We start from the raw sequence: 23,542 nt of genomic DNA on the forward strand, positions 1-23,542 counted from the left end.
ACCAGCCATTACAAGCTCAGAACACTCCATTCCATTGTTGATATGCATAATATTGGCTTTCATGCCTTGCCATAAAATCCAATTGTTTAATGAAGAAATCAGCAGATTTATGAAAGAAAATTATTCACAACTGAAAATAAAGTTTGCTTAACTCACACAGTTCTAATTTCTCGGTTTACGATCAACTGTGATTTAATGGGCCAAAGGTGCTATATGTGCCATATGCTTGAAGTTCTTAAAATTAAAAGTTCGATAAGTTTACCTCGGAAGGCATTTACATTATTTTTGTTTTTTTTAATTTAAATTAAGCAATAATTGTAGTTAAAAGAATAAACAGCAAAGGCAGATGATACATCATAGGTTAACGAAAATGACTCTAATCTACCCCGTTGGGTAAATAAAATGTAGCCTGAAAGGAGACAGCTGCCTGACACACTACTACACGCTGAGGACTTCAGTCTTCAACACCTGCACTCCCGTGGTTGCGTCACCTCTAACCACACCAAACAGAAATCCAAAGGCAGATGACTTATCATCCAATTGGAGAGCAGCTGCCCGCAAGGCAACAAGCCATTGGATGGAATACGTGCGTGTCACGTGACGCAGCCGCTCCGCTGCTTGTTTCCTGTGACGCCTCTTCAACTTCTTCCCATGAGTCCCTGCCGTCATCAACAGCTGTTACCGTCCCGGGTTTGAAACGTGGCCCCCCACAACCGGGAACCCACGGTCTGTCACCCGGGTCCCCGTTGTCCGTCGGTCGAGACCCAGCGTCTTGATATGAGGACGGATACCGGGGACTCGGAGCCGTAGCCCTGTTAACCCTCGGTCAGATACTCTACCGACTCACAGGGCCACTTTCCCCGATTACCAGCTCCTGACATGGATTACGAAGATATCATGGAAGTTGCTGCCAAGCAGCAGGACAAGAGCGGTCCACCGGTAAGGACATCTGACTTGAAGTTGTAGGCGAGACAACGGAGTCTTTAGGGAAAGAGGCTGAAACGGGTTTGGAGGAGAGCATGTCTTGGTGCAGTGTTTATTGGAAATGTCGGCATTGAGGACAGAGTTGGGGGGGGGGGTGAGAGAAGGGCTGGGGACGAGGGCCCGAAGATAGTGTTCCAGAGTATTAGACTAATACGATTCAGTTATAGGGCGATACATATTTGTGGGAGGAGATTCTGAGAGCAAAGAGGGGGAATCGAGGGACAGAGCGATGTCATATTGGCTAAAAGCTCAACTTTCGGAGCTGTGATGTAAAAAGCCATGTTAACATAACCGGGTGTCCTCGCGGTTGAGTAAAAAGAGTGCTTTTTTCTAGAAGTCTTTAAATCTTACCTTTACTCTCGTCCATTAGTGGTTCGTGGCACTTTTTACATCGAGATGATGGAGCTTCAGGACATTAGTATGGTGCAAGTTCTTCAATACAGCTGAACATCTACTTTGTACCAGTGCGCCATCTGCTGTCGTGTCTATTGCATGCAGCCATGGCCAAAGTTTGATTTTTATTAGGGAAGTTTCTTACGCCAAGAAGCAAGCCTGGATGGATTGGTATTGTAATTGCTTTTATATAGCACTTACTACCCCTGACGAGTCGTCAAAGCGCTTTTTTGGCAAGTGAAACGCTACCCATAGTAGATTTGTGTTGAATTAGTATAGGGAAACGTGCAAGTACATTTTAAGTGGTGCATAGGTTAGTTCGTTATTTGGATTTGGAATGATAGCAGAAGGCTAGAGGAAGAAAAAGGGTATGTATTTATATAGCGCTTGTTATCCCTGATGGGGTGTTGAAGCACGCTACTCAGGAAGCCCATAAAGGATTACTGTTGTATTAATATGGTTAAATATGAAAGTAATTTCAGTGGTGATTAGTCAGTTATTTGGAGTGAGAAGGATAGTGGAGGGATAAAAGGGGAAGAAAGGTGTGCATTCATATAGCACTTGTTTCCCCTGATGCATGTTGAAGCGCTTTTCTGGCGAGTAGCTCGCCACTCCGGAACCCATAAAGGATTAGTGTTGAAAATTAGTATTGTAAAATATGAAGTAATTGGAGTAGTGGATATGTTATTCAGTTATTTGGGTAGAGAAAGGTAGGTGGAGGGATAGAAGAGGGAAAGACGATACCTGCTTGCTTAATTATGTTCAATTATCGAAAACTCAAGAAAATTAATAGAAGTCGGAGATTCTTCACTAAGACTGTGCTGGTAAACTGTATATTTTAGCAATCAGCAATGACTGTACTTGAGATTATCATGGTATGTGCACCGAATTGCATCTGCATTTTTGATCTCTTGAGTGACTTCCCCTTTGCAAACGCAGCTTGTACAACCAAGAGTATTTGTACAACATAGCTTGTAAGTTTTTTAGGTTGATTCTGGGCAGCGCATGCGCTGCTCTGCGAGGCATGCTGTTTTGAAGTAGGGAATTGAAGCCCCGCCCCATCACCAGTTCACACTTTTTATTGGCATGTGTCATTGTCCATTGTAAACTGAGGCTGTTCATTGGTCAAAAGGCTTACCAGTCCCTCCTTAGTACAGACTTGTCTCATTTTGTAACCTCCCATGGCAACACACCCTGTTGTGTGCTGTTGCTTGGTAGGCTTTAATTACAGTCTCCGATCACTATTTTCTGAAATAGCTGGCAAGACACGCTCTCTCCTAACTCTTCCTTAAAAATGTTATAGCACGCATTTGCAATGCAATAGGTCTTGCATTTGCGAGAGATTAACCCGATCCATGCATCTTGCGGCTACCGCCAGTCCGACGGCACAGTGGGCGTGTGCAGAGGACTGCCAGGGACCGTCCAAACCCCGCCCACTGATGAATTGCCCCCACCACGGTCAACAGGATAAGCTATTGGCGTGGTAAATAACAATGCCTTTTATTTATCTGTTTTAAAAACAACACATAAATAAAAGGCGTTGTCGTTTTCAATGCCAATAGCTCAAACTCTCATAAAGCGATACCTATTGAATTGCACATGCTTGTTGTATTCGGGAGAGACTTTCTCTGTAGCCCATCTGTGTAACCGCCCTAAAATCTGATGTTACTAAGATTGAATCGTTTTTTAGGTTTCGCCTATTATCATTCGCTTGCGAATGTAATAGGCGAGAATTCAAGTGCTCCATCGACTCGTCAAACCACTGCGTTTTTTTCACAGTGCATGTGAGTCACGTGACCACAAAAGCAGGTCAAGTGACCACACAAGCACGCGTATTTCCCTAATCCGCCTGCCACACTTCTCCTCCCCTCGCTCGCATTCCCGCCCCCCCACTAGGCTCTCCCGCCCCCATCCGGCTTCCCTCCACGCATCTCCCTAATCCGCCTGCCACACTTCTCCTAACCTCGCTCGCATTCCTGCCCCCCCCCACCAGGCTCTCCCGCCCCCATCCGGCTTCCCTCCACGCATCTCCCTAATCCGCCTGCCACACTTCTCCTCCCCTCGCTCGCATTCCTGCCCCCCCACCAGGCTCTCCCGCCCCCATCCGGCTTCCCTCCACGCATCTCCCTAATCCGCCTGCCACACTCTCCTCCCCTCGCTCGCATTCCTGCCCCCCCCCACCAGGCTCTCCCGCCCCCATCCGGCTTCTCTCCACGCATCTCCCTAATCCGCTTGCCACACTTCTCCTCCCCTTGCTCGCATTCCTACCCCCCCACCCCAGCAGGCTCTCCCGCCCCCATCCGGCTTCCCTCCGGCCATTTGCCAGCATTGCGAGGCCATTTGCCAGGAGCTCTCCCCCGCCCGCAGCTTGACAATGTAAACTCCTATCGCTACAATACGTATCAGTTTGCAGTTAGTAATCTCTCTTAAACTGCCTATGCACTCCCACCCACACAGAAATAGTACTGCGACTTCCTCATTTCGATCTATGTTTGCATCTGTTTCTCACTAGAGCTAGGGGTTGCACACGCTTCCCCTGGCACAGTCGTACTCCGTTAACATATTGGATTCTACGCATGCCCGCCCAGTGAAGCCCCCAGGCACCTCGGGTGTAACCCCACCCTCTCGCAGATGCGGGACTGCGGGACTCCTGATTACGGTTACTAAAGGACTTGTAATGCAGTCTGTTCTCTAGGAACGTTTACCTTGCCATCAAGTCCAATGGAACAGTATTTGAAATGTGCAGCAGTGGCCGACTGCATCCCCACATGCCGCCGGAGCTTAACGCAGGAACTTTTAACCACAGCGGGCAGCACCTCATCTGTTTACTTGTTATGTAGCGAAATGTGCGACAAGGTGCGTGGCAAAATTAAGAGCGGGTTTGTGACAAAATCTTAATTGAGGGCGGTCGCTCTACACGCATGACGCTGACATTCTAAGCATTGACTCTTGAGGCTAGAACCAAAATCGTTCATTGTGATGATATGAAAGTCCCGGGTTCAAATCCAGGCACGGCCATCCCACCCCTTCATCCAGTCAAGGTCAACCAAAAAATAACAGGCAGTCCCGTATGAGCTCACCAGAGAGGGGAATCGTGTACTCTCGATCAAAGCGCTATAGCGCATTCCCGTTTGAGATGCTAATCAACAACCAGTCAAACATCACTGGTTTAGGTTTCATCATCGGGGCGGCCCCAGAAAGCAGGCACATAATTATATTATTGACATTTCACGGGCGGGGCCTTGGAGTACGCTTTACACACTAGAACCCCCACTCCCCTCGGCCCCTCCCCTACAGGAAGGCTCTGACACGCACCACACCCCCTCCCGGGAGCTCCTGCCCGGCCTGTGGTGCAGGCGAGAGGCAGTCTTGACTTCTTCGCCAGTCTCTGGGCCACTTAGATTTCTGTGGGAATCCAAAAAGGCCTTAAGTAATTTTTGTCCACCCTAAGCATGGAAGGGTATACTCAGATGTGAGTCCCTTGCTCATTGCACCATCAGGATTCAAGCAAGCCGGGCCGAAGAGGCTGAAATGCCAGAAACCGGTCCCCGGTAGCTTGTTTCCTTCCCAGTGTAAGAATTGGCTTGTGTAGTTTGGTTTGCCCTGTTCCCATCATGCACTGGGACAGGAAAAGACTAATTTGCATACAGCCAGGTTCTGAAACTGGGATGGTGCAGTGAGCTAAAAAACGGTGTTGGATCTAGCCCTGATCTCTTGACTGGGTGAGAGTATTCTGTTTAATTCAGAGACTCTGTCCCTCACCACCCCTTGTTGTAAATACTTAAGTAAATCAAGCACTGTCGTTGCCAATAGGTTTCGCATTTGGAAAGTTGGAGCTATTGGTTTTGTAAATGACATTTTATATTTATATATCGTTATTGGCATTGTCAATAACAATATATAAATATAAAATGTAATATGTAATAGAAGTTTGTTTACAATGACTGTTGAACTAATGTCAGCAATAGGCAACACAAAAGCGTCCCTCTATGGTTGAAATGATCTTAAGACTCGGACAGGGTAATTAAAGGTAGTGGTTGTGGCTGGAGATGTTATCGGTCTTCATTTGGCCGGTGGTGAGTATTTTTTTTTTCTTGTCTGAGGCTCTGACTCAAACCTTTTTTTGCATCGTCCTCTTCTGGGATGATGATGAGTCAGTTATCCCACTGAACCATTGCACTCTCTTTGGAAGCTATGTCTTTTGGTGCATGGGGATCTTTAGGCAAGTAAGATTGGACGACATTTCTGATCTGGTTGAATAGGTATTGCGGGCGACCTTGTGGTTACATCCTGCCATGGTTACTGTCCTCTTGTCGCAACTTCCAAACGGGACCGAAGCTTGAATGGGGGTTCAGAATTTTCCTAGTTTGTTGAAATTCATGTCTTTGAAACCGGAGCCCCTAATCTTTCTTCAATTCAAGATTTTCAAGAGGCCCTACGCTGCCAATATTTTCTCAAATTTTGTCTTTACAGTCCCAAATGTCGTAGATGAAATTATGTTGATCTCGGCTACCTTGGTGCAAAAGTCATTCAGTACTAGTGGGTATTGGCCATGGCCCAGGCTACTGGAATTTTGCGATATTTGCGGCTGCGGCATTATCTGTACGATAATCCGTTTGCTGAGTTTGCCACGTAATCCTTCATCTGCTGCATTATCTGCAGATGTTAGCAAAAAATGTTTTTAGCTCAAATGGATCAAACGTTTAAAAAAAACATGGCAACAATTGTTGCTGCGTAGTGGAAGGCCCTGCGCAAAGATTAATCGGTCACCTTTTTGCTTCTTATTGCTATATTTGAGGGTCAAACTAGTACTAATGAGTTGAAAGTTTATATATAGTGTTAACATGTAAAAATGACAACGGAATAATGCCATCACAAAATGTGCCACATTACGCTGCATAATTTTCTTTTCATGCTGTATAATTTAGTCAACACTGCTGTATCATTTGGTCCTCCTCTGCTGAATTGGTCATGGTACAGAAGTTCGCACAGAAATTCGTCCATGGATCTGCGCACACTCCTCTTCTGTGAAAATCTGCTTAGCTGGATCTGCATTACATTGTCTTCTCAGAGTTGATAGCCACTGTTTGTGTTTTACCCTCTCAATGAGGCCTGGAAACCCAACTTTTTTTTTGGCTGAGTCTCTCTTCAGACTTCAGCATTCACTGGTGCGCAAGTTGCAGCATCAGCTGAATTATGGCTCATAGGCTTATAGTTCGATGTCTTCTCAAAGCAATGCATTTTTGGTTGCTCAGGCCTTGTGAGGAATTCTCCAAAGAGTGCGGAATGCCACCTGTGTCTCCATGACTCTGTGTCAAGACTACAGTGCGATAGCTCATTTAATGGAAACTAGAAATGAAAGGAACAAATGTTTCAAAGGATTAATGAGATACCCTCGTTGGAGAGAGACATTTGGTAACAAGACTTATTTTAAGGCAGTGTTTAAGGATAATAAGACTCCTACATGAGAAATGGCAGTACAGGTGAGAACCGTTCAACTCTGGGTTCTTGGTCTTGTTTTTCTGGCCACAAGACGGGCAGAGCTCAGTGTGCATTTCCTATGAAGGAACTGCACACTTCAACTGTAGCCGTGTGTGGAGCAAGTGTCTCTTCATCCGTGCATGGCGTTCTAGTGACTAAATTCTGTTTTCATGAGGCGCAAGTAGCATCTTTTCTGTGGAGAATTGCTTCAATAACCCCTTCCATGCTCATGACGAGCTCAGCTCGTCATGAGGTAGCCTGGAGCTGTGCTCATGAAGAGCTGAGCTCGTCATGACACCAGCAAAATGGCAATTCCCAGCACAGGAGGGGAATTGCCTTAGCAGCCATAGTGTTAAGTTCGAATAGTGAAAGACCGAACACATGCGCAACGAGGGAGACAAAATTAGTGACAAAAATACTGAAGAGACGATGACTGACTAGCGACATAATGAAACGTTGGTGAAGTCACATCCTCTGTATTTGTATTTCCTTAGTCAGAGGTAGCACCTATTTCCTGACTTGCGGGAAGCAGTACGTCAGAAGCACTCGTCAGACAAGGTACAGCAAAAACATTTTCTTATGGGGAAAAATAGGCTATGCCCCAATAAAATGCCAAAACCGTATAGAAAATGTTGGTTTTCTAACGAAAGTCTGCCTGTAAATATAAAGAGATTCATAAGATAAACAACTAGAAGTTAGGAGTGTTGGTTGCTTATGTTTTCTTGTCTACCCATACAGATGCTGCAGTAACAGACACCCTCTACCCTAAAGTGTAAGAGAGAAGCAATAGCCTTGGGTCAAAGGGGTAAATATTGCTAATGATCAATGAATACAGATAGTATTTATTAGAGTAGTTTGCATCTTTACAAGTTGCAGGTTAAGAAGACGCCCTAACCCACATTTGACCCAGAAGCGAGAGAGCACTCCAGTTATCCAACACAAAGGCTATCTCTCTGTTTCTTTCACTTCCCCTTCCTCCCTGCTTCTGCTGTTACCCTGAAGTCTCTTCGGGTGGTGGTTGAGGTGGTGGGGCATTGGGACCATCATCGACTCCTGTGGACTGGTCTTGGTATTGGACACTCTGTGCTAGTGTCCTTCTAGAAAGTACTGTCGGCTATGGACCTGGCTGCTTTGTTTGTGACTTGGAGACACTCGCCATTGTTGGCGATTGCTATATTTTCTTCTGTATTCTTTGCTTTCAGACATGCTCAATCAGTCACCGGGCTCACTTGTTCCTTTGTGATAGTGGCCTAGTGCAGTTCAGTTTTTAGGTGTCGCTTAGCGTTGCTGCGCACATGCACAGCTCGCTCTGCGAGATTTATTGCAAATGAGTTTGAGAAAAGGGCTTGAAGCCCCACTCCTCATTTCCATTGGCTGATGTCACAGTTTATGTTAAACGGTGGCCTGCCATTGGAATAAGGTGTTTTGGTTGCCTCCCTTTCGCTTTTTGTGCCGGCCCACTCGGACTGGCTTGCCTGCTTTGCGTCTGTCGCAAAGCACTTTCTTATCTTTATCGGGCCATGTGTTTCTTATTAGAAACACATGGACCCTATAAAGACAAGAGATCCCCCATGCTCCGGCTGCAGTGCGGTCCTCTTTCACTTTCGGGACCGCGCTTGTTTAGCACTTGAGCCCAGAGCATAACATACATTCTCACTTATTGACTGAAACTGTATTTCTGTGCTTCTCAGGTCACTCTATGAGATCAGTTTTAGGGAGGCAAAGAAAGACTCGGAGGCACAAACAAATGGAAGGAATCAGTATTTCTAAGCTTCCGGGAGGCATGAACAGACGGGGGAGTTTAGACGGTTAAGTGTAATTTACGCTTCTGTGTATACTTTAACAGCTTACCTGGTGAGGACCTGTGAGGATTGTGTGCCGCTTGGAGACTTGGGCTGCTCTTTATCCTTCACCTCAGATGGATACCGCTACTCCCGCAACTTCTCGCCGCACCCGCTTCGCGGGTGCCACTTCGCGGGCTGAAGCGAGGGGCTTTGGTGTTGCTCCTGGCGCGGACCACGGGGGAGAGGAGAAGCATTCGGCGATCAACGTGAAGGGCGGTGCGAGGTAGGGACACGCTTGTCCAGGAGTCCCTGCAAAGCCCCGGAGATCTTGGCCGTGCCTCCTTGAAACCACGCCCCCCGCCCGGCTGAGAGTTAAAGGCCCATGATGCCAGGATACAGGTGGAACAGCTTACCTGGTGAGGACCTGTGAGGATTGTGTGCCGCTTGGAGACTTGGGCTGCCCTTTATCCCTCACCTCAGAGGGATACCGCTACTCCCGCAACTTCTCGCGCTTCGCAGGTGCCGCTTTGCGGGCTGAAGCGAGGGGCTTTGGTGTTGCTCCTGCGGCGGACCATGGGGGAGAGGAGGAGCATTCGGCGATCAACGTGAAGGGCGGTGCGAGGTAGGGACACGCTTGTCCAGGAGTCCCTGCAAAGCCCCAGAGATCTTGGCCGCGCCCCCTTGAAACCACGCCCCCCGCCCGGCTGAGAGTTAAAGGCCTGTGACACCAGGATACAGGTGGAACAGCTTACCTGGTGAGGACCTGTGAGGATTGTGTGCCGCTTGGAGACTTGGGCTGCCCTTTATCCCTCACCTCAGAGGGATACCGCTACTCCCGCAACGCTTTCTACTTAATAGCACGGCCGACGCGTAGCAGAAAGTGAGCGGAACGCCGAGCGAAGCCCGGGCAAAGGGCGGGCAGTCTGTGGCAATCAGGGGCTGTCTAAGGCTGGGCTGGGCCACCCTTCTGACATCGTTATTCGATACTCCAGAAACAGTGGACAAATTAACGCTAGTAAGGGTATCTGCTCTTTCTTAACAGTCTGTGCCATTGTCTACCCGCTCGGGTAAGAGCTTGAGGGGAGGGGGCGAGGTGGGACCTAGTAGTGTTATAGGTACTATGGACAAATTTATCACACGGGTTGCAGCTGTTATAGAGAAGGAGCTTGTAATGACGGAGCGGCGTCTTTCGCCGGATCATCACCCGTCTAAAAGAAGATCATCCTTGGGCCCCTTAGCTCAGGCAGTGTCACCTGTATGTAACCCTGTTCCCCTTTTAGCCACACCTCATGTGTCTGACGAACCGCGGGTTGCATCGTTGAGAGTTAGTATTGATAGATTGGAGAGCCTGGCTGCATCATCCATACCTACTTTTGAGGATGGTGGCAATCCGGCCTTGCCTCCTACTGTATCCCCTGTTTCCATAGCAGGCCCTGACTGCCTCCCCACAGTGGAAAATCCTAAGACACTGGGCACCCCGCTGTCGGCTCCTAAGATCCCTGTAATTACTAAAAGGAAAAGGATTGCTAGCCCGCGTAAAGGAAGTTCCTTGAGACTGTTTAAGAAACCAAGGAAACTGGGGACCAAGGGCATAGGTACCAAAACGGGTGAGTGCTTGGGCACGACAAATTCCTCGTCTTCTACCAAGGGGAGTGGTCCTAGCTTAGAAAAAGTAGGTGCAGCTCCCTTTCCCAGCCACCAGCTTTTTGTGTCCCTGTTACTATTGCACAAATCGAGGAGTTGTTGAAAACACTGTTGTCCCCGATTGCTGACAGAGTAACAGGGCTGGCTGATAGGCTAGACAGGTTTGAACAATCAACCCTAGATAGCTTTTTCTTGTTGAAAGCACTCATTAAATTGCACTCTATGTTAAGGGAGGAGGGTCAAGGAGGGCCCACTGAAAGCAGGAAAACTACGGAGCCCCAGCAGGCTTTGCCTGTTGTACCCACTGCGGCTATTTTGGTAACTCCGCAGTTGACTGACAATGTTCCCTTAGTGCCGCTTGTGGATACTTCCGGGAGCATTGGCCAAAAAGCGCAAGTCCTTTCAAGTATCCCCAAGCCCCCCAAAGCCCCGGGTACGACGCTGGGCCGGGTTGAGTTGCTGGGGGGGAGTGGTCCTGCTAAACCAAAGGGAACACCAAAGGGGACGGGTAAATGTAAAGTTACTAGTCAGGCTTGTTCAGCCAAAACCTCGAATAATAATCCTGCTCTTATCCACCCACAAACACTATTAACAAAAGCTGTCCCAAAAGTTTCATCATCCAAAGTTGCTCCAATATCCCCTCCTGTGAACTTGCCCCCAGACTGTCATCCGTATGTTGCTGTCCTTATAAATCTACCCACCCTGAAGGCTGATCAAAATGAATCCCCTCAAGCCTTAAAAAATAAAACGTTGCACTGGCTAGAGTCCAACAGACCCCTTCCTAGGGGCCTTGATGGATCAATTATAGGAGTCAGAAGGGTGGGATGGGTGGGTTATGGTCACAAGCATTTGGAAGGAGACTGCGTGGTGGTCAATTTCAGGGATAGTAGAGTAGCACAAACCATTTGCAATTATAAACCTAATCCCGGGGGGCTGGGAATTGGTATAGTGGACCTAACCTTTTTTTACCCAAGATCAGTCACTACCCCGATTGGCCGAGAATTCGGCATGGTTTGGAGCAATAGCTCTGCCTATTCTGAATTTCCTGCTAATCCACAATTCCACCCTCAGGCAGTCTGGCCATCGCCTGGGTGGAGACTACCGGGATATTGAACCGACGGTATCGTTGGGGAGGTCCTCGGAGTCTGTAACTCAGGGGATGTCACTGAGCTGAGTGGGCTGACCATTGATTATGGCACACTCCCCCTTAGTATAGTAGTCCCCACTCCTATACAAGAGAGTAATCCGCTCCCCGGGAGGCAAGGTGGGGTTGGCTGCCTACCGACCGAGGACCTGTTGGAGGGTGGAGGACGCCTCGACTCTGGCGGTGACCCAGCTGTGGCGGATCCAGTCCTTAGGATTTTCAGCTGGAACATCGCAGGAATCGATAGGAAGTTTGGGTTGCCTGACTGGAACGCTCTTGTTAAGGGATATTCCATCTGTATACTCCAGGAGACATGGGGTGGGGAGCCCTGTCATAAGGTGGGATATTCATCCCACTTCGTTCCAGCTGTCCCCCCCCCCTTTGTCAGGGAGGGGTCGCCCTTCGGGTGGTCTCCTCATTTGGGTTGCTGTCTCCCTAGATTGTAGGGTGGAGGAGCACCCCACAAACTCACCTGATATCCTCAACATCACATTAAAGGATTCTCGGGGATGTCTGCTCCTAGACATCTTCAACATCTATGCTAGAGGTACCAGGGGAGGCGTACAATCGCCCACCATTGCTCTTTTGGAAGATCTCCTTAGGCAGCGGCCAAATAAATTGTGCATTTTGGTGGCGGGTGATCTAAATTGTACGTTCGAGCCCCTGGGCCTTGATGACATGCTAGGCATAGAAGAGGAGGGTTCGAGAAAGGGGATTTCGGCCCTGGCTCTGCCCCCAATTAAAAGGTGGTCACAAGTGGCGTTGCAGATCAATGCCCTTAGTATGGAATTTGATCTGAGGGCGGTTAATGGGAGGTCCAAATCTGATTTGATTGGTGCACACACTTACAACAGGCCTAATCATACGTCTAGAATAGATTATATTCTTCTCTACGTACGTTTATGGAGCACCCTGAGTGACATGGAGATTATTCAGACCATTGAGATTGACCACAATCTTCTCTCTCTTGTCTTATCTCCTGAGTGGCTCAAGGGCAAGGCTGGGTTACAACCACCGTCGGCATCCAACTCTCAGATGGCCAGTGTATCTAACTGTGGGAGGCGACTGAAGTGGGCCAAGCTCGTCTTATCTGTTGAGAAAGTCGCAGCCATAGGGGCACTGCTGGCTGCAGCTCAGAGCAATATAGGCTCATTGTCTCATGCGCCTGAGGAGGCCACGCAGATTTTTTGTGATCTAACTAGGGCCCTAAGTAAGCTTTTCATCTCACCTAGTAGTTCCGCTGGTGCGACTAACAGGACTAAACCCATGAATAGACAGGGATGGTTTACGATAAAATGCAGGACCATGAAAAAAGCCTTGATAGGGGCAGTCAAATCCAAGTCCCAACTAGCAATTAGGATAGCAAAAAAGGGTAGCGAAAAAGGAGTGGGAGGAGAAGTTTTGGGAACACCTTTTGGTAACAAGCAAGGGAAAGGATGCAAGGGGTTTTTGGAGTTTGGTTAGAACTAGGAATGGGCCAGATGTATCGCTGGTTACGTGTAACATCCCCGCCCAGATCTGGTACAATCACTTCGAGGCCCTGTATTCTCAACCTGAAGGGGACCTTAGTGAGTCTTTTTCCTTGGAGGATGATGTAATTGTTAGTGGCATTGATGGCTTTACCGCGAGGGAGGTGGAGGCCGTAATTAAGTCCCTGGTCCCATTAAAAGCAGCTGGGCCGGACGGGATACCAGGTGTCTTGCTACGAGCCGATCCCAAGGAATGGGGTCAACTGGTCGCTACGCTACTAAATGCAATTGTGAGGGGCGCATTAGTACCTGATTCCTGGAAGGGGGCGGAGGTTGTCCCGATATTCAAAAAGGGGTGTCGGGACAACCCCGCTAATTACAGGCCCATCAGTCTCATCGACTCTTCCCAAAAGGTGGCTGGGAAGGTGATTTTGGGGAGGGTCCTCCAATGGGCTGATGACCACAAGATACTGTCTGACTTTCAGGCGGGATTCTGTTCAGGTACTGGGACGATCGAACAGGCCTTCAGGCGGATGCTCCTGTATTGGAAGGTGGTGGTGCTGGGCAAGGGCAGTCTTTATTTGGCCTTCATTGACCTGAAGACTGCCTTTGACCTAGTACCTAGGGAGGAGCTATGGAGGGTTCTGCAGGGGCTGGGGCTTCCCCCCTACATCCTGTCGCTTTTGATTAAACTTCATGCAGACAATTATGCACAGGTGCGGTGGGGCACGAATGGGGAGAAAACCAATAGGATTCCGGTGTGTAGGGGCATCCGCCAGAGATGTGTGTTAGCTCCCATACTATTCTCATTGTGTGTGAATGGTGTGGTAGAGCACCTGCTCAAAGAACCAGCAGATGCTCCGTCCCTGGCGGGCACCCAGATCCCCATCCAGCTCTTTGCCGACGATACCCTTCTCATTGCAAAGACACCTCAGGGTCTCCAAAAGCTCCTCAACCGCTACCAGGAGTTCTGCTCTCTCAGGGGCTTGATGATCAATGTAGACAAGACCAAATTCCTGACCATGAACCCCACAAAAAGCTAGGGCCCCCCCCGGTTCTAAATACTGTTCCCCTAGAGAGGGTCTGCAAGTTTGATTATTTGGGGATCCGCCTTAGCAATTCCATGAGCTGGACCCCACACATTCAAAAGATGCTGCTCAGCCACAAAAGGGTGACTGGCGTCATACTCGGGGAACATCGCTCATCCTCTAAACATTGCATTTCCCCGGTTTTAGACATCTACAAAGCTAGAGGGGTTACTGCCGCCCTGTATGGGGCGGAGTTGTGGGGTACCTCAAACCTTGAGGTATTAGCTAAAGCGGAAAGTAAATTCCTGAAAGAACTTATGGCTCCTCCATTGAGCACACCCACAGTTCCGGTGCTTCTCGAGTTGGGCTGCAGACCTATTGCGGACCAGGCGCGACTCCGGCCTTTGCTTGTGTGGGCTCGCTTGTGGAGGGTTCCCGAGCTAGCCTCATATGCAGCAGGCCTGTCTGAGGTGATTGCAATGGAGGGATGACACCGAATAAAATGGCTAAGGGATGTTAAGAGTTTATTGGGAGAGCTGGGTCTGGAAGACTCTTGGGCTACTCGATCTGCTCCTCCCAAAGCCACCCTGAAGAAACTATACTGGGATTGGGTATCTTCCAAACTCCTTGGCAATCCTCGACACTGCAATTCGACCGCAGCATTCCTAAGAATCAAAGATGTGGTTGCATATGAGTCTTATCTGGACCTCATCTCTATCCCACTGGACGGGGTTCTCTACTTTAAGCTCAGAGTGGGTACCTTACCTCTAGGCAACCTGGTGTCCAGGTGGAAATCATCTTCCCAGTCCTCGCCCTTCTGTGCTTTGTGTTCGACACGGGTGGAGACGGTGGCACACATTCTTTTTGAATGCCCGGACTATTGTGCCCCAAGGAGACTCTGGCTCATACCATTGTGTAGACTTTTAGGCACACGCCAGCATTTGGTGGCACTCCGTATCTTACTGACTGATACATCCTCCCCCATTGTCTGTGGTGTTACAAAATTTTTAAAATGGGCATGGGTGATCCGTTCAAAAAGGCTTTCCATTTCAATTTAATTCTTTTTTAACTATTTATTGTAATAGTTCCGATTGTTTTATTCTCTTTAAATTACAATGTATTTTATTCTTGGCCTTGAGAATGTATTTTTTAATGTATGTACTGCTTTTAAGATATATATGTATCGAAATAAAGCATATATCACTCACTCACTCACTCACTTTAAATGTGCGCAAAATATAGTCACAACATTTTTTCACGCTCCATTTTCCACTGTGACATTATTTTTATATATTGCATGAAACAGTATTTATGTGCCTTTCGGCACCTTCCATGAGATCAGTTTCAGGAGGCACGTAAGCACCAACAAACTGAACGGGTCAGTCTTTCTAATCTTCCCTTTCACTTCCGGGAGATATTTACAAACTTGGGGGCGGTTATTTTCTTTTTAGCCAATTGCAAGCTTTGTCAGGTGGTACTGCACTCAACCCCTCCCAGTACTGTGTGAGTCAGAATAAAGCAGTATTCTGATTGGCTACGCTTGCAGTCAGTTTTGCCAGAAGTTCAGGATCGTAAGTAAGACAGTGGCACTATGGCAGTCAGATATATTTGAAAGATTTTCATCCGGTCAATTGGAAGTAAGTCGGTCTTGTTTGGTTTGAAATGGGTGGCATGTAATGTGTCTCCTGTAAAATCTGGCACGAATGAATCCCATGCGTACTTTCATAACTCAGAATGCATATCTGGTCCTTTTACCGCTACCTATGATTGCTTCTTTTCGAGGCGCTCATATCCCCGCCGTTTCCTTTACGTGCGTGATATTTCTCAGATTGTGTTCCATATGCCGCATAGTATATGTTTACCAGATTGCTGCACTTGTCACATGGACTCCTAATTCCAGGTACTGGGTTTACCTTAATGAACTCGATGCGTTCTGGTAGTTGTAGTCTTGGTTCAGTGGGTAGAATCGTCTGGACTAGCCCCTGAAAACTATCTGTGTAAGGAAAGTTAAGCTTAGACAGATGTAAGCTGGTGAGGAGGATTCCACATTATTAGTACGTGTTGTGACAGAATGATAGCACTAGCATTGCGCGGAAACAGGATTCAGAAAGTTGGCCTATAGCAAGACTGTGTACCGAGGTTGAATCCTGAATCGAAATAAGGGTCTAAGTGCAGATCTTGAAGGGAAGAGATGATGGAATTGGCGTTGTCTGCAGCCACGGATAAAAGCTAGCATGTTTTATGCCTGGTTTCATCTGAGAGGACCCATGCGATCAAGTAGCGGCTGGGTTAAGGGGTCACCGAACTGGGTAGAAAGATTAGCCTAGCCTCGGTTTTTTGTTACTTTACTTTCACTTCTGCGCCTACTTGGTTTTCCTATATTTATTTTTGGATCACTCGGATTGTTTTTCTAGTATAGTCAGACCCTCCAGGATATCGCGATTTCGCGATTTGCCGCGAAATCGGCACTTTTTAAAAAATGCAGCGATTTTTACAAAAATGCCCGCGGAATCGGCATTTTTGTAGAAATCGCGGCATTTTTCGCTACATCCTGGGGGGTCTGCTTTATCAGCAGCATTGGAGAGGCACAGCGGGATTGCAACCCTCACACCTCCAGCCCTTGATAACCTGTTGAGAGGTGCTTCGAAGGTGACTGAGAGGGAGGGGCTGCAGGTTCAGGAGCAGCGACATCTATTCACATGCAAACAGCCCTGCCTGATGGTGGAATCCGCGACTGCCATTTCCCTCTTGTTACCCCGAGCCAACAATCAATTTGTCTCCAAGTTGATGCTAATTATCAGATAAAAGCACCTTTCAGTGGCTAGCCTGCGCCCCATTGATCCCACCTCGCACGTGCTTGTTAAGGAGCAGACCGGTTCAGCTATCCAGCCACGGAGAGCCCGAGAGGGGCCAGCCGCAGAGGTCACAGGGTCCCAGGAGGGCAGCACGCGCCAGCAGGTGGAAGAGGGGCTGGGGAGAGGTGAGGTTGGAGGGTTGTCTCTCGAGCTCTGGGGCGGCAAGCGCCCTGCATCTGTGAATTCCTGTACGAGGCATTGTGTCATGTCTCTGCTATTTAGAGGGGGGCTCACACATTCCATTTCTACCCAGGGCCCCAAACATCCGAGACTCGGCCAGATTACACCCCTGATTACACCGAGGCAGCACGTGGTTCTCTTCACAGAGCGTAATTACTGTCACTATATTGTAAGCAAACCTCAGTTCTTCAAACATGCAGTCTATAATTTAAGAAAATAAAGAAATGGAAGGGTAGCTGGATGATGGATGAGGGGAAAGATGGATGAGGGGAAGGATGATGGATGAGGTGAAGGATGGATGGATGGAGGGGAAGGATGGATGGATGAGGGGAAGGATGGATGGATGAGGGGAAGGATGGATGGATGGGAAGGATGGATGGATGAGGAGAAGGATGGATGGAGGGGAAGGATGGATGGATGAGGAGAAGGATGGATGGGTGATGAGGGGAAGGATGGATGCTGAGGGGAAGGACAGATGGATGGATGGATGGATGGATGGATGGATGATAGGTGGGTGAAAGGATGGATGGAAGGAAGGATGGCTAAGTGAAAGGGTCGATGGAGAGAGAAAGGGAGGATGGATGGATGACTAAAATAGTGGATGGGTGGAAGGATTAGTAAGTGAAAGGATGGCTGGATTGGTGAAAGGGTAAATGGCTGAATGGATGAGTGAATGGATGGATGGGATGAAGAGTGGATGGATAAGTGTACAGATGGATAGGGTGAAAGGGTGGATGGATAATGGAGATGAGTGAAAGGATGGATGAGGGGATGGATGAAGGGATGGATGAGTGAAATGATAGATGGAAGGATACATGATGGATAGGTTTGCAAACGGTTGAATATGTTTGGAAATGGCTGGGCTTACTTATATACTATTGCGCGACCTCTGATGTGTCTGTAAAACGTACCTATTGTCCTGAAGTTTTGTCCTGAATTTTGAGCTCCTGTCCTGAATTTGTGTCCTGAATTTTGACCCTTTGTCCTGAATTTTTACACTCACCGTCCTGAATTTGCACCAATGCCAGTTGGTCACCCTATTCGCTGGCTTGGAGACGGAGCGCCGTGCAGAGATGTCTGTCCCTCAAGATAAACAGACAGAACCACTCAGCCGAGAGAGCTGAGGCGCACACGGGACTGGGTATCTGCAGAGGCGCGCTGGACAAGGGATGAAGTCAGACGGTTGAGCTCACCTATTGCAGACCATTTCCCCCTGGGAGTGAGCCATGGGAAAAATCCTAGAGGCGAGAAATTTAACACGGGCGTCAAGTGGCCCCATGTCATGGGTGTCAACTTCAATCAGTCCCCGCTTTTAAATCTGAGACGATTTGCAGGCTGACATTTTGCAACGAAACTACAAGTACCCACATGCAGTTCGCTACTGTTTAACAAGTGACCACTTGGCGGTTTTGACTGCTCTTTCTCTAGTGTTTAGGTCTGTCGAACGGGCATCCGGTGGGATATCAGGTCGTGTTCAAAATACCCTGTACTTTTTAACGTGCTTACTAATAAAGGGGGCGATGGGTATAGCCATCATTAGTGCAGCAGGTACAGTGGCACCAAGCTCTAAGGCTATTGCAAGATAGAAACTGACCTGCAATGGTACGCCTCTTCTGGCGCAAGGCTTTGCAACGTGACGCATCTGGGAGATGCGTCACGTAGTAAATACCCTGCACCATGGTGCATCTTTTGCTCCGCCGCTGCGTCACAAAAGTGACGCAACGGCGGCGTAAAAGCAGCGCAAGGGGCTTGTAAATCTGCCCCAAAGTGTCTACATTGTAAAGAAACCAAATATACATAGCTTCATGTTGTTAAGTAACTAAAAAAACTAAGATATCTGTGTTTGTTGTAGGAAAAATGGCCACATAAAATGCCTCTAAATTTCCATATTTGTGCCGCTAAATTTCCATTTTTGTGCCGCTAAATTTGCTAATCCATGCCGCTATATCCTGGGGGGTCTGTATAGTTGATTTTCCTATCAACCCGTCTAAGAAACTCTACGACCTTAACTTGGTTCCGGATTAATCACCCATTACCCCGACCCTTTGTCTTCCAGTTTCCTCTAGAAGCTACATCCGCGCTCTCGAAGCATCCTTAATTGGTTTATAGTCTACTCGACCCTTTAAAAACGGCATCATGCGTGTGCCAATGGAAGAGTGCATTTTTACACGTCTTGTTTACATCTCCAAAGTGGCTGCGTGCACGTAACTGCCTTTGCTTGTAAAAGTTAATGATAAAATAATGTAATACCTTCCTTTCATAGATGTTTCAAGGCCGCTGTATTACAATGTTATATGGTATTGAATACTACATTCTCGTCCTTTTGGAATTGTTTATGTATTATTATTATCCCGTCTCATCCCACTCACATCAGCCACCCCCCTCACACTCCGCTCATTGACACCCTCATAAAGCACTCATGTTGTAAAACGCTTGGAAGGAGTGGGGGGAGGGTAGCCCATGTGTAGCCCTTAAGTATACCTTAAATTGTAGTATACAATTTTGCCAGTCACTAAAAGGAGAGTACTTGCTGCCCATGCAGAGTTTTCTGCTCCTTAGGCCCACATGCATCTATCAACATGGATAGCTTACATTCATGGAGAATATTTTTCTGTGGTTAATGCCAGGCATAAATAGGCAGTCACAGTGGTAAAGTAACACAGCCAGCGTTGTCAGAACTGGAAAATGTATCTCTCCATAAGGGTATTATGCAAGCCTTTATGTAGAGGTGAGCCATGTAAGATTGAGTAGAACATGCTAGCATTCAAATAAAGAATCCTATCTAACAAATGATATTAATTTGTTTTCTTAATTTTTTTAGTTTCCACATTTTATTTTAATGTTACTGTTTTTACAAGGCACTGCACTTGAAAGCAGGGTCTGACATTATGGTTAGATGAGAGGAAATGATTCAGCTTTGAGGTTCAGGCATCATTTAGTTTGCATCTCGTCTCCTTGCAAGAAGAAGCATTTGCAATGCAATAGGCCTCGCATTTACGTGAGTTTAAGCTGTTGGCATTGTAAATGACAATGCGTTTTATTTATGTGTTAATTATCGTAACGGATAAATAAAAGACATTGTCATTTACAGTGCCAATAGCTAAACCTCTCTCAAATGCGAGACCTATTGCGTTGTAAGTGCTTCTTGTTAAAAGCCTTGGGTGTCTGGAGAAATAGTTCATACAGTAAGTGACCCCCGAAATGTACTAAACAGTGAAGAGCTATTGTATCTGCAAAGCCTGGTTTTCGATTGCTTAATTTATATAGCACACATGCACCAGAAGGCCTCTTGGTACCGAGAATGATAAAGGAACAGAACAGAATAGATATATTCAGGAGCTTGGAGTAAAGGTCAATCAGTACAAGCTAAGGCGAAAAGTTTTTAAAGGCTTTTTGAAGTAGCGTCATCTGAATTAAAGGCAACTTGTCCGACATTGTGGGAGCCAAGAATCGGTATGTTCTGCCACCACTCTGTGATTTATTTATTTGATTCTAGGAATGGAAAGTAGCAGTACAGAGGCAGAATGCAGTGACAAGTTCGATAGGACCGTAGTTTTTCAAGGTCATAAAAACCCTCGTTTCACATGGAAAAATATTTGAATTTGACTCTGTACTCCGCCTTCAGCAAATGCAGAGAGCTAATAGCCGATTTGACATGGTTGAACTTTATGAAGGTTTTGTAAAGTTCATAGCAACAGAAACATTGGTGAAACTAGAAGCACTACATTTTGGACTGGGCGAAATGAGAGAAATAAAGTAGGCCAAAGGCCACAACTGGCTATGTTTGCCACCTAGCTGGTTTTTTAACTGTCATCCCCTGTATTTTAATGTCCTGGCCGCTACGAAAATGAAGAAAATCGCATACAGCTGACATTTTCTCCTCTGATCAATATGTACTTTAAACAGTAAATGTAAGGTGAAGGCAGTTTAAAATGTGGTCTAAAGCTGCTCTAATGATCTGTGACTGATTAGTTAAAACTAAACCAAGGAAGAAAACCCATGTTAAGAAGGAATACATATGTTTTTATTATTGTATAAAGAATCCCTTTTCATTATTATGTTCCAGCCTTTGCACACTCTTAAAGTATGAGCAAACAGGTGGTTATATCTTTTATTGTTGGATTATATAGTGTGAACTCGGCCCAAAGCAGCAATTATATGAGCACCAGTCACACTACAGAAGATCAAATTAATTTTCATTTTAGGCATTGGGCAATTAAGTAATTTGCCGGGAATCACAGGATGTTGAGATAAGGCCGAGACTGGAACCTATTTCCATAGTATCAAGTTTGGCAGCTCTGACCATAACGTTACATCCTCTCAATTTTCCTTGCTGAGAAAGGAGCCTCGCAAAGAAAGGCCTATGCAGACAAGGTAAGTAGTCCTGCCGCCCGCCGTGTCGGTTGTGGCCCCCCCCATCACCCTTCTGGCCCATACCACCAAACCATATGTATTCTCCTTTCTGCACCTCATCACCGCTGCCCAGATGACAACTTTTCTGGTATGTTGCTTTTTAGGTGTGGGTTTCTTATGATTCGCTGCCCAGCCTCCCTGATGAATGTAGTGGCACGGCCGCGGCAGCCTACCTTTTTAAACTTAAACTCGACCTTCTATTGGCCGGGGCGCTAGTGTTTGTGCCCTTTTCTGCCCATTAATCGCTTCTTGCACCCCTTGCCTTCCCTCTCAGCCAGGGGGTTGCCATTTCCTGCTGGTCTCTTTGTTTGCTTCCTTTCTTTTCCTGGATGCGCCTTTTTCCCGGGCCATTGCGAGGGTTTCCGCTTCAGCCCATCAAGCCCCATGCAGGCCTTCACCCCAAACCCCTGCACATGGCCTACTCTCAAACAATGATACACATACGTCTTTGGTAGGTTGGAAAACATTGGTAGCAGGTTACTAAACATTGATTTACATCAAATGGCACTTCCAAGTCTTTTATTAGGGGCCATAAATTATTCTTGATAGGCTTATCATAAATCACTTCGTCATTTTAGATGACCCATTGGGGGCCATAAATCATTAGTGGCAGCTTGTCATAAATCACTTAGACATTCTCATTGTGTACAATAAATTTGCAAGACCATAAATCTTTTTGTGCATCTCAAGATGAGTAGTCCTGCCACCCAGCCATGTCTAAGTGTGGCCTCCCCATCATCCTCATGATCCTTTCCACCACCCTGCCCGTAGGTTACCGCCCAATGGCACCCCCAGAGCTTTGTCTCTTCAATTGCAACTCACTAGCTTCATGGCTGCTCATAGATTTTCCCCGAACACATTCATCCCCTTTGGGGACAGGTTACCCCCATCGCTGCAGAAGTAATCTGGCCTCTGCAGATTGACGAGGCTGAGTCTGATGCTCTTCCACTTTTTTACCACGTATTCAGTTTATTTTACGACTTATCCAGGGCTTCTGTTGACCAAGCCCCCATCCATTTCTGCCTTAGTATGATCTCCAACCAGACCAGTGCTGTGTTTCCAGGTAACTTCGATACCTCTGTTAAAGCTATCCTAATATGAGCCAGGAGCTCCCACCTGCCTAGCTGAGCATGTAACCCTTCATGGGTAGCCCCAATTGCTTCCATCACATTCATTTAAAAAAAAAAAAAATGTGTTAAATAATTTTTTATCAAGCAGAGAAACACAGACATACAAATAACTAACATGTTCAAGAAGCAGAGCAAACATACAGTTTATATGAGAACATATGCAAACCAGTGAAACTAAGATTAAAATAGCAAAAGATAACATTAACTTGTGCAAAAAATGGTTAGAATAAAAACAACTAATGGCAAGAAAATTGAACCATGAGAAAATATTAAATAGAACATATTTGTGTAAGGACTGTAATATAAGAAGTTAAAATAATAAAAATGTTGTTATAAAAAGGGGAAAAGAGAAGAAAAGAGAGAAAAATAGGGAAAGAAAAGACGGAGAAGAAAAAGAATTGAGAAGGAAAGAGGGAATTATGAAAGAGATAAGTTCAAAGATAAATACGCAGTAAATGGTGACCATCCTAAATCAAATTTGATTTGTAAATGAGTTGAGACATAAGATACTGAAGCAATTCTGTTTTCATCACAAATGAGATTCCACCAATGTAAGACGAATAACTTAGAATTGTCTTTCCAGCAAGTTAATATAACTTTAAAAGCTACTGCAATGAACAAGTCAAATAAAATAGATTTGGAAAGGATGTGGTCAAAATCAGGAGACATAGTGCCTAAAAATATATTATGAATATTAAAGGGAAGAGTGCATGAAAATATCAGTAAACATTTTGACCATATATTTTTCCCTAAAACAAAAACCTTAGGACAATAGAAGAGTAAATGTATTAACGAACCTTCAGCATTAAGACATGACCAACAAGAAGGTGAAACAGATTGGTTGAATTTGTGAAGAAGAGAAGGAGGAGTAACAACTCTATTATAAAAAAATAAAGAGATTGTGTTATGTGTGCAGCCTTGGAGGTTTCGAATAGTCTCTGCCATAATTTGTCCCACTGAGTAATAGACCATGTTTGAGACAGATCTTGTTCCCATTCAAGCTCAATGTTAGACTTATTACGAGGGCATGGTACAGT

General features: G+C 46.4%; 1 protein-coding gene across 1 annotated transcript in view; it reads left to right on the forward strand.

Moving 5' to 3' along the window:
* The first annotated feature begins 629 nt into the window (after nt 1-629).
* Nucleotides 630-23,542, forward strand: part of SPTY2D1 (SPT2 chromatin protein domain containing 1) — a 204,965-nt gene continuing 182,052 nt past the window's right edge. The window contains exon 1 of the mRNA XM_086956071.1: nt 630-939. Within this exon, the coding sequence (XP_086812197.1) occupies nt 880-939 (60 nt within the window). The 5' untranslated portion in view covers nt 630-879. The remainder of the gene's footprint in view (nt 940-23,542) is intronic.

Source organism: Lissotriton vulgaris, chromosome 2_1, assembly GCF_964263255.1.
Source record: "Lissotriton vulgaris chromosome 2_1, aLisVul1.2, whole genome shotgun sequence".
Lineage (NCBI taxonomy): Eukaryota > Metazoa > Chordata > Amphibia > Caudata > Salamandridae > Lissotriton > Lissotriton vulgaris.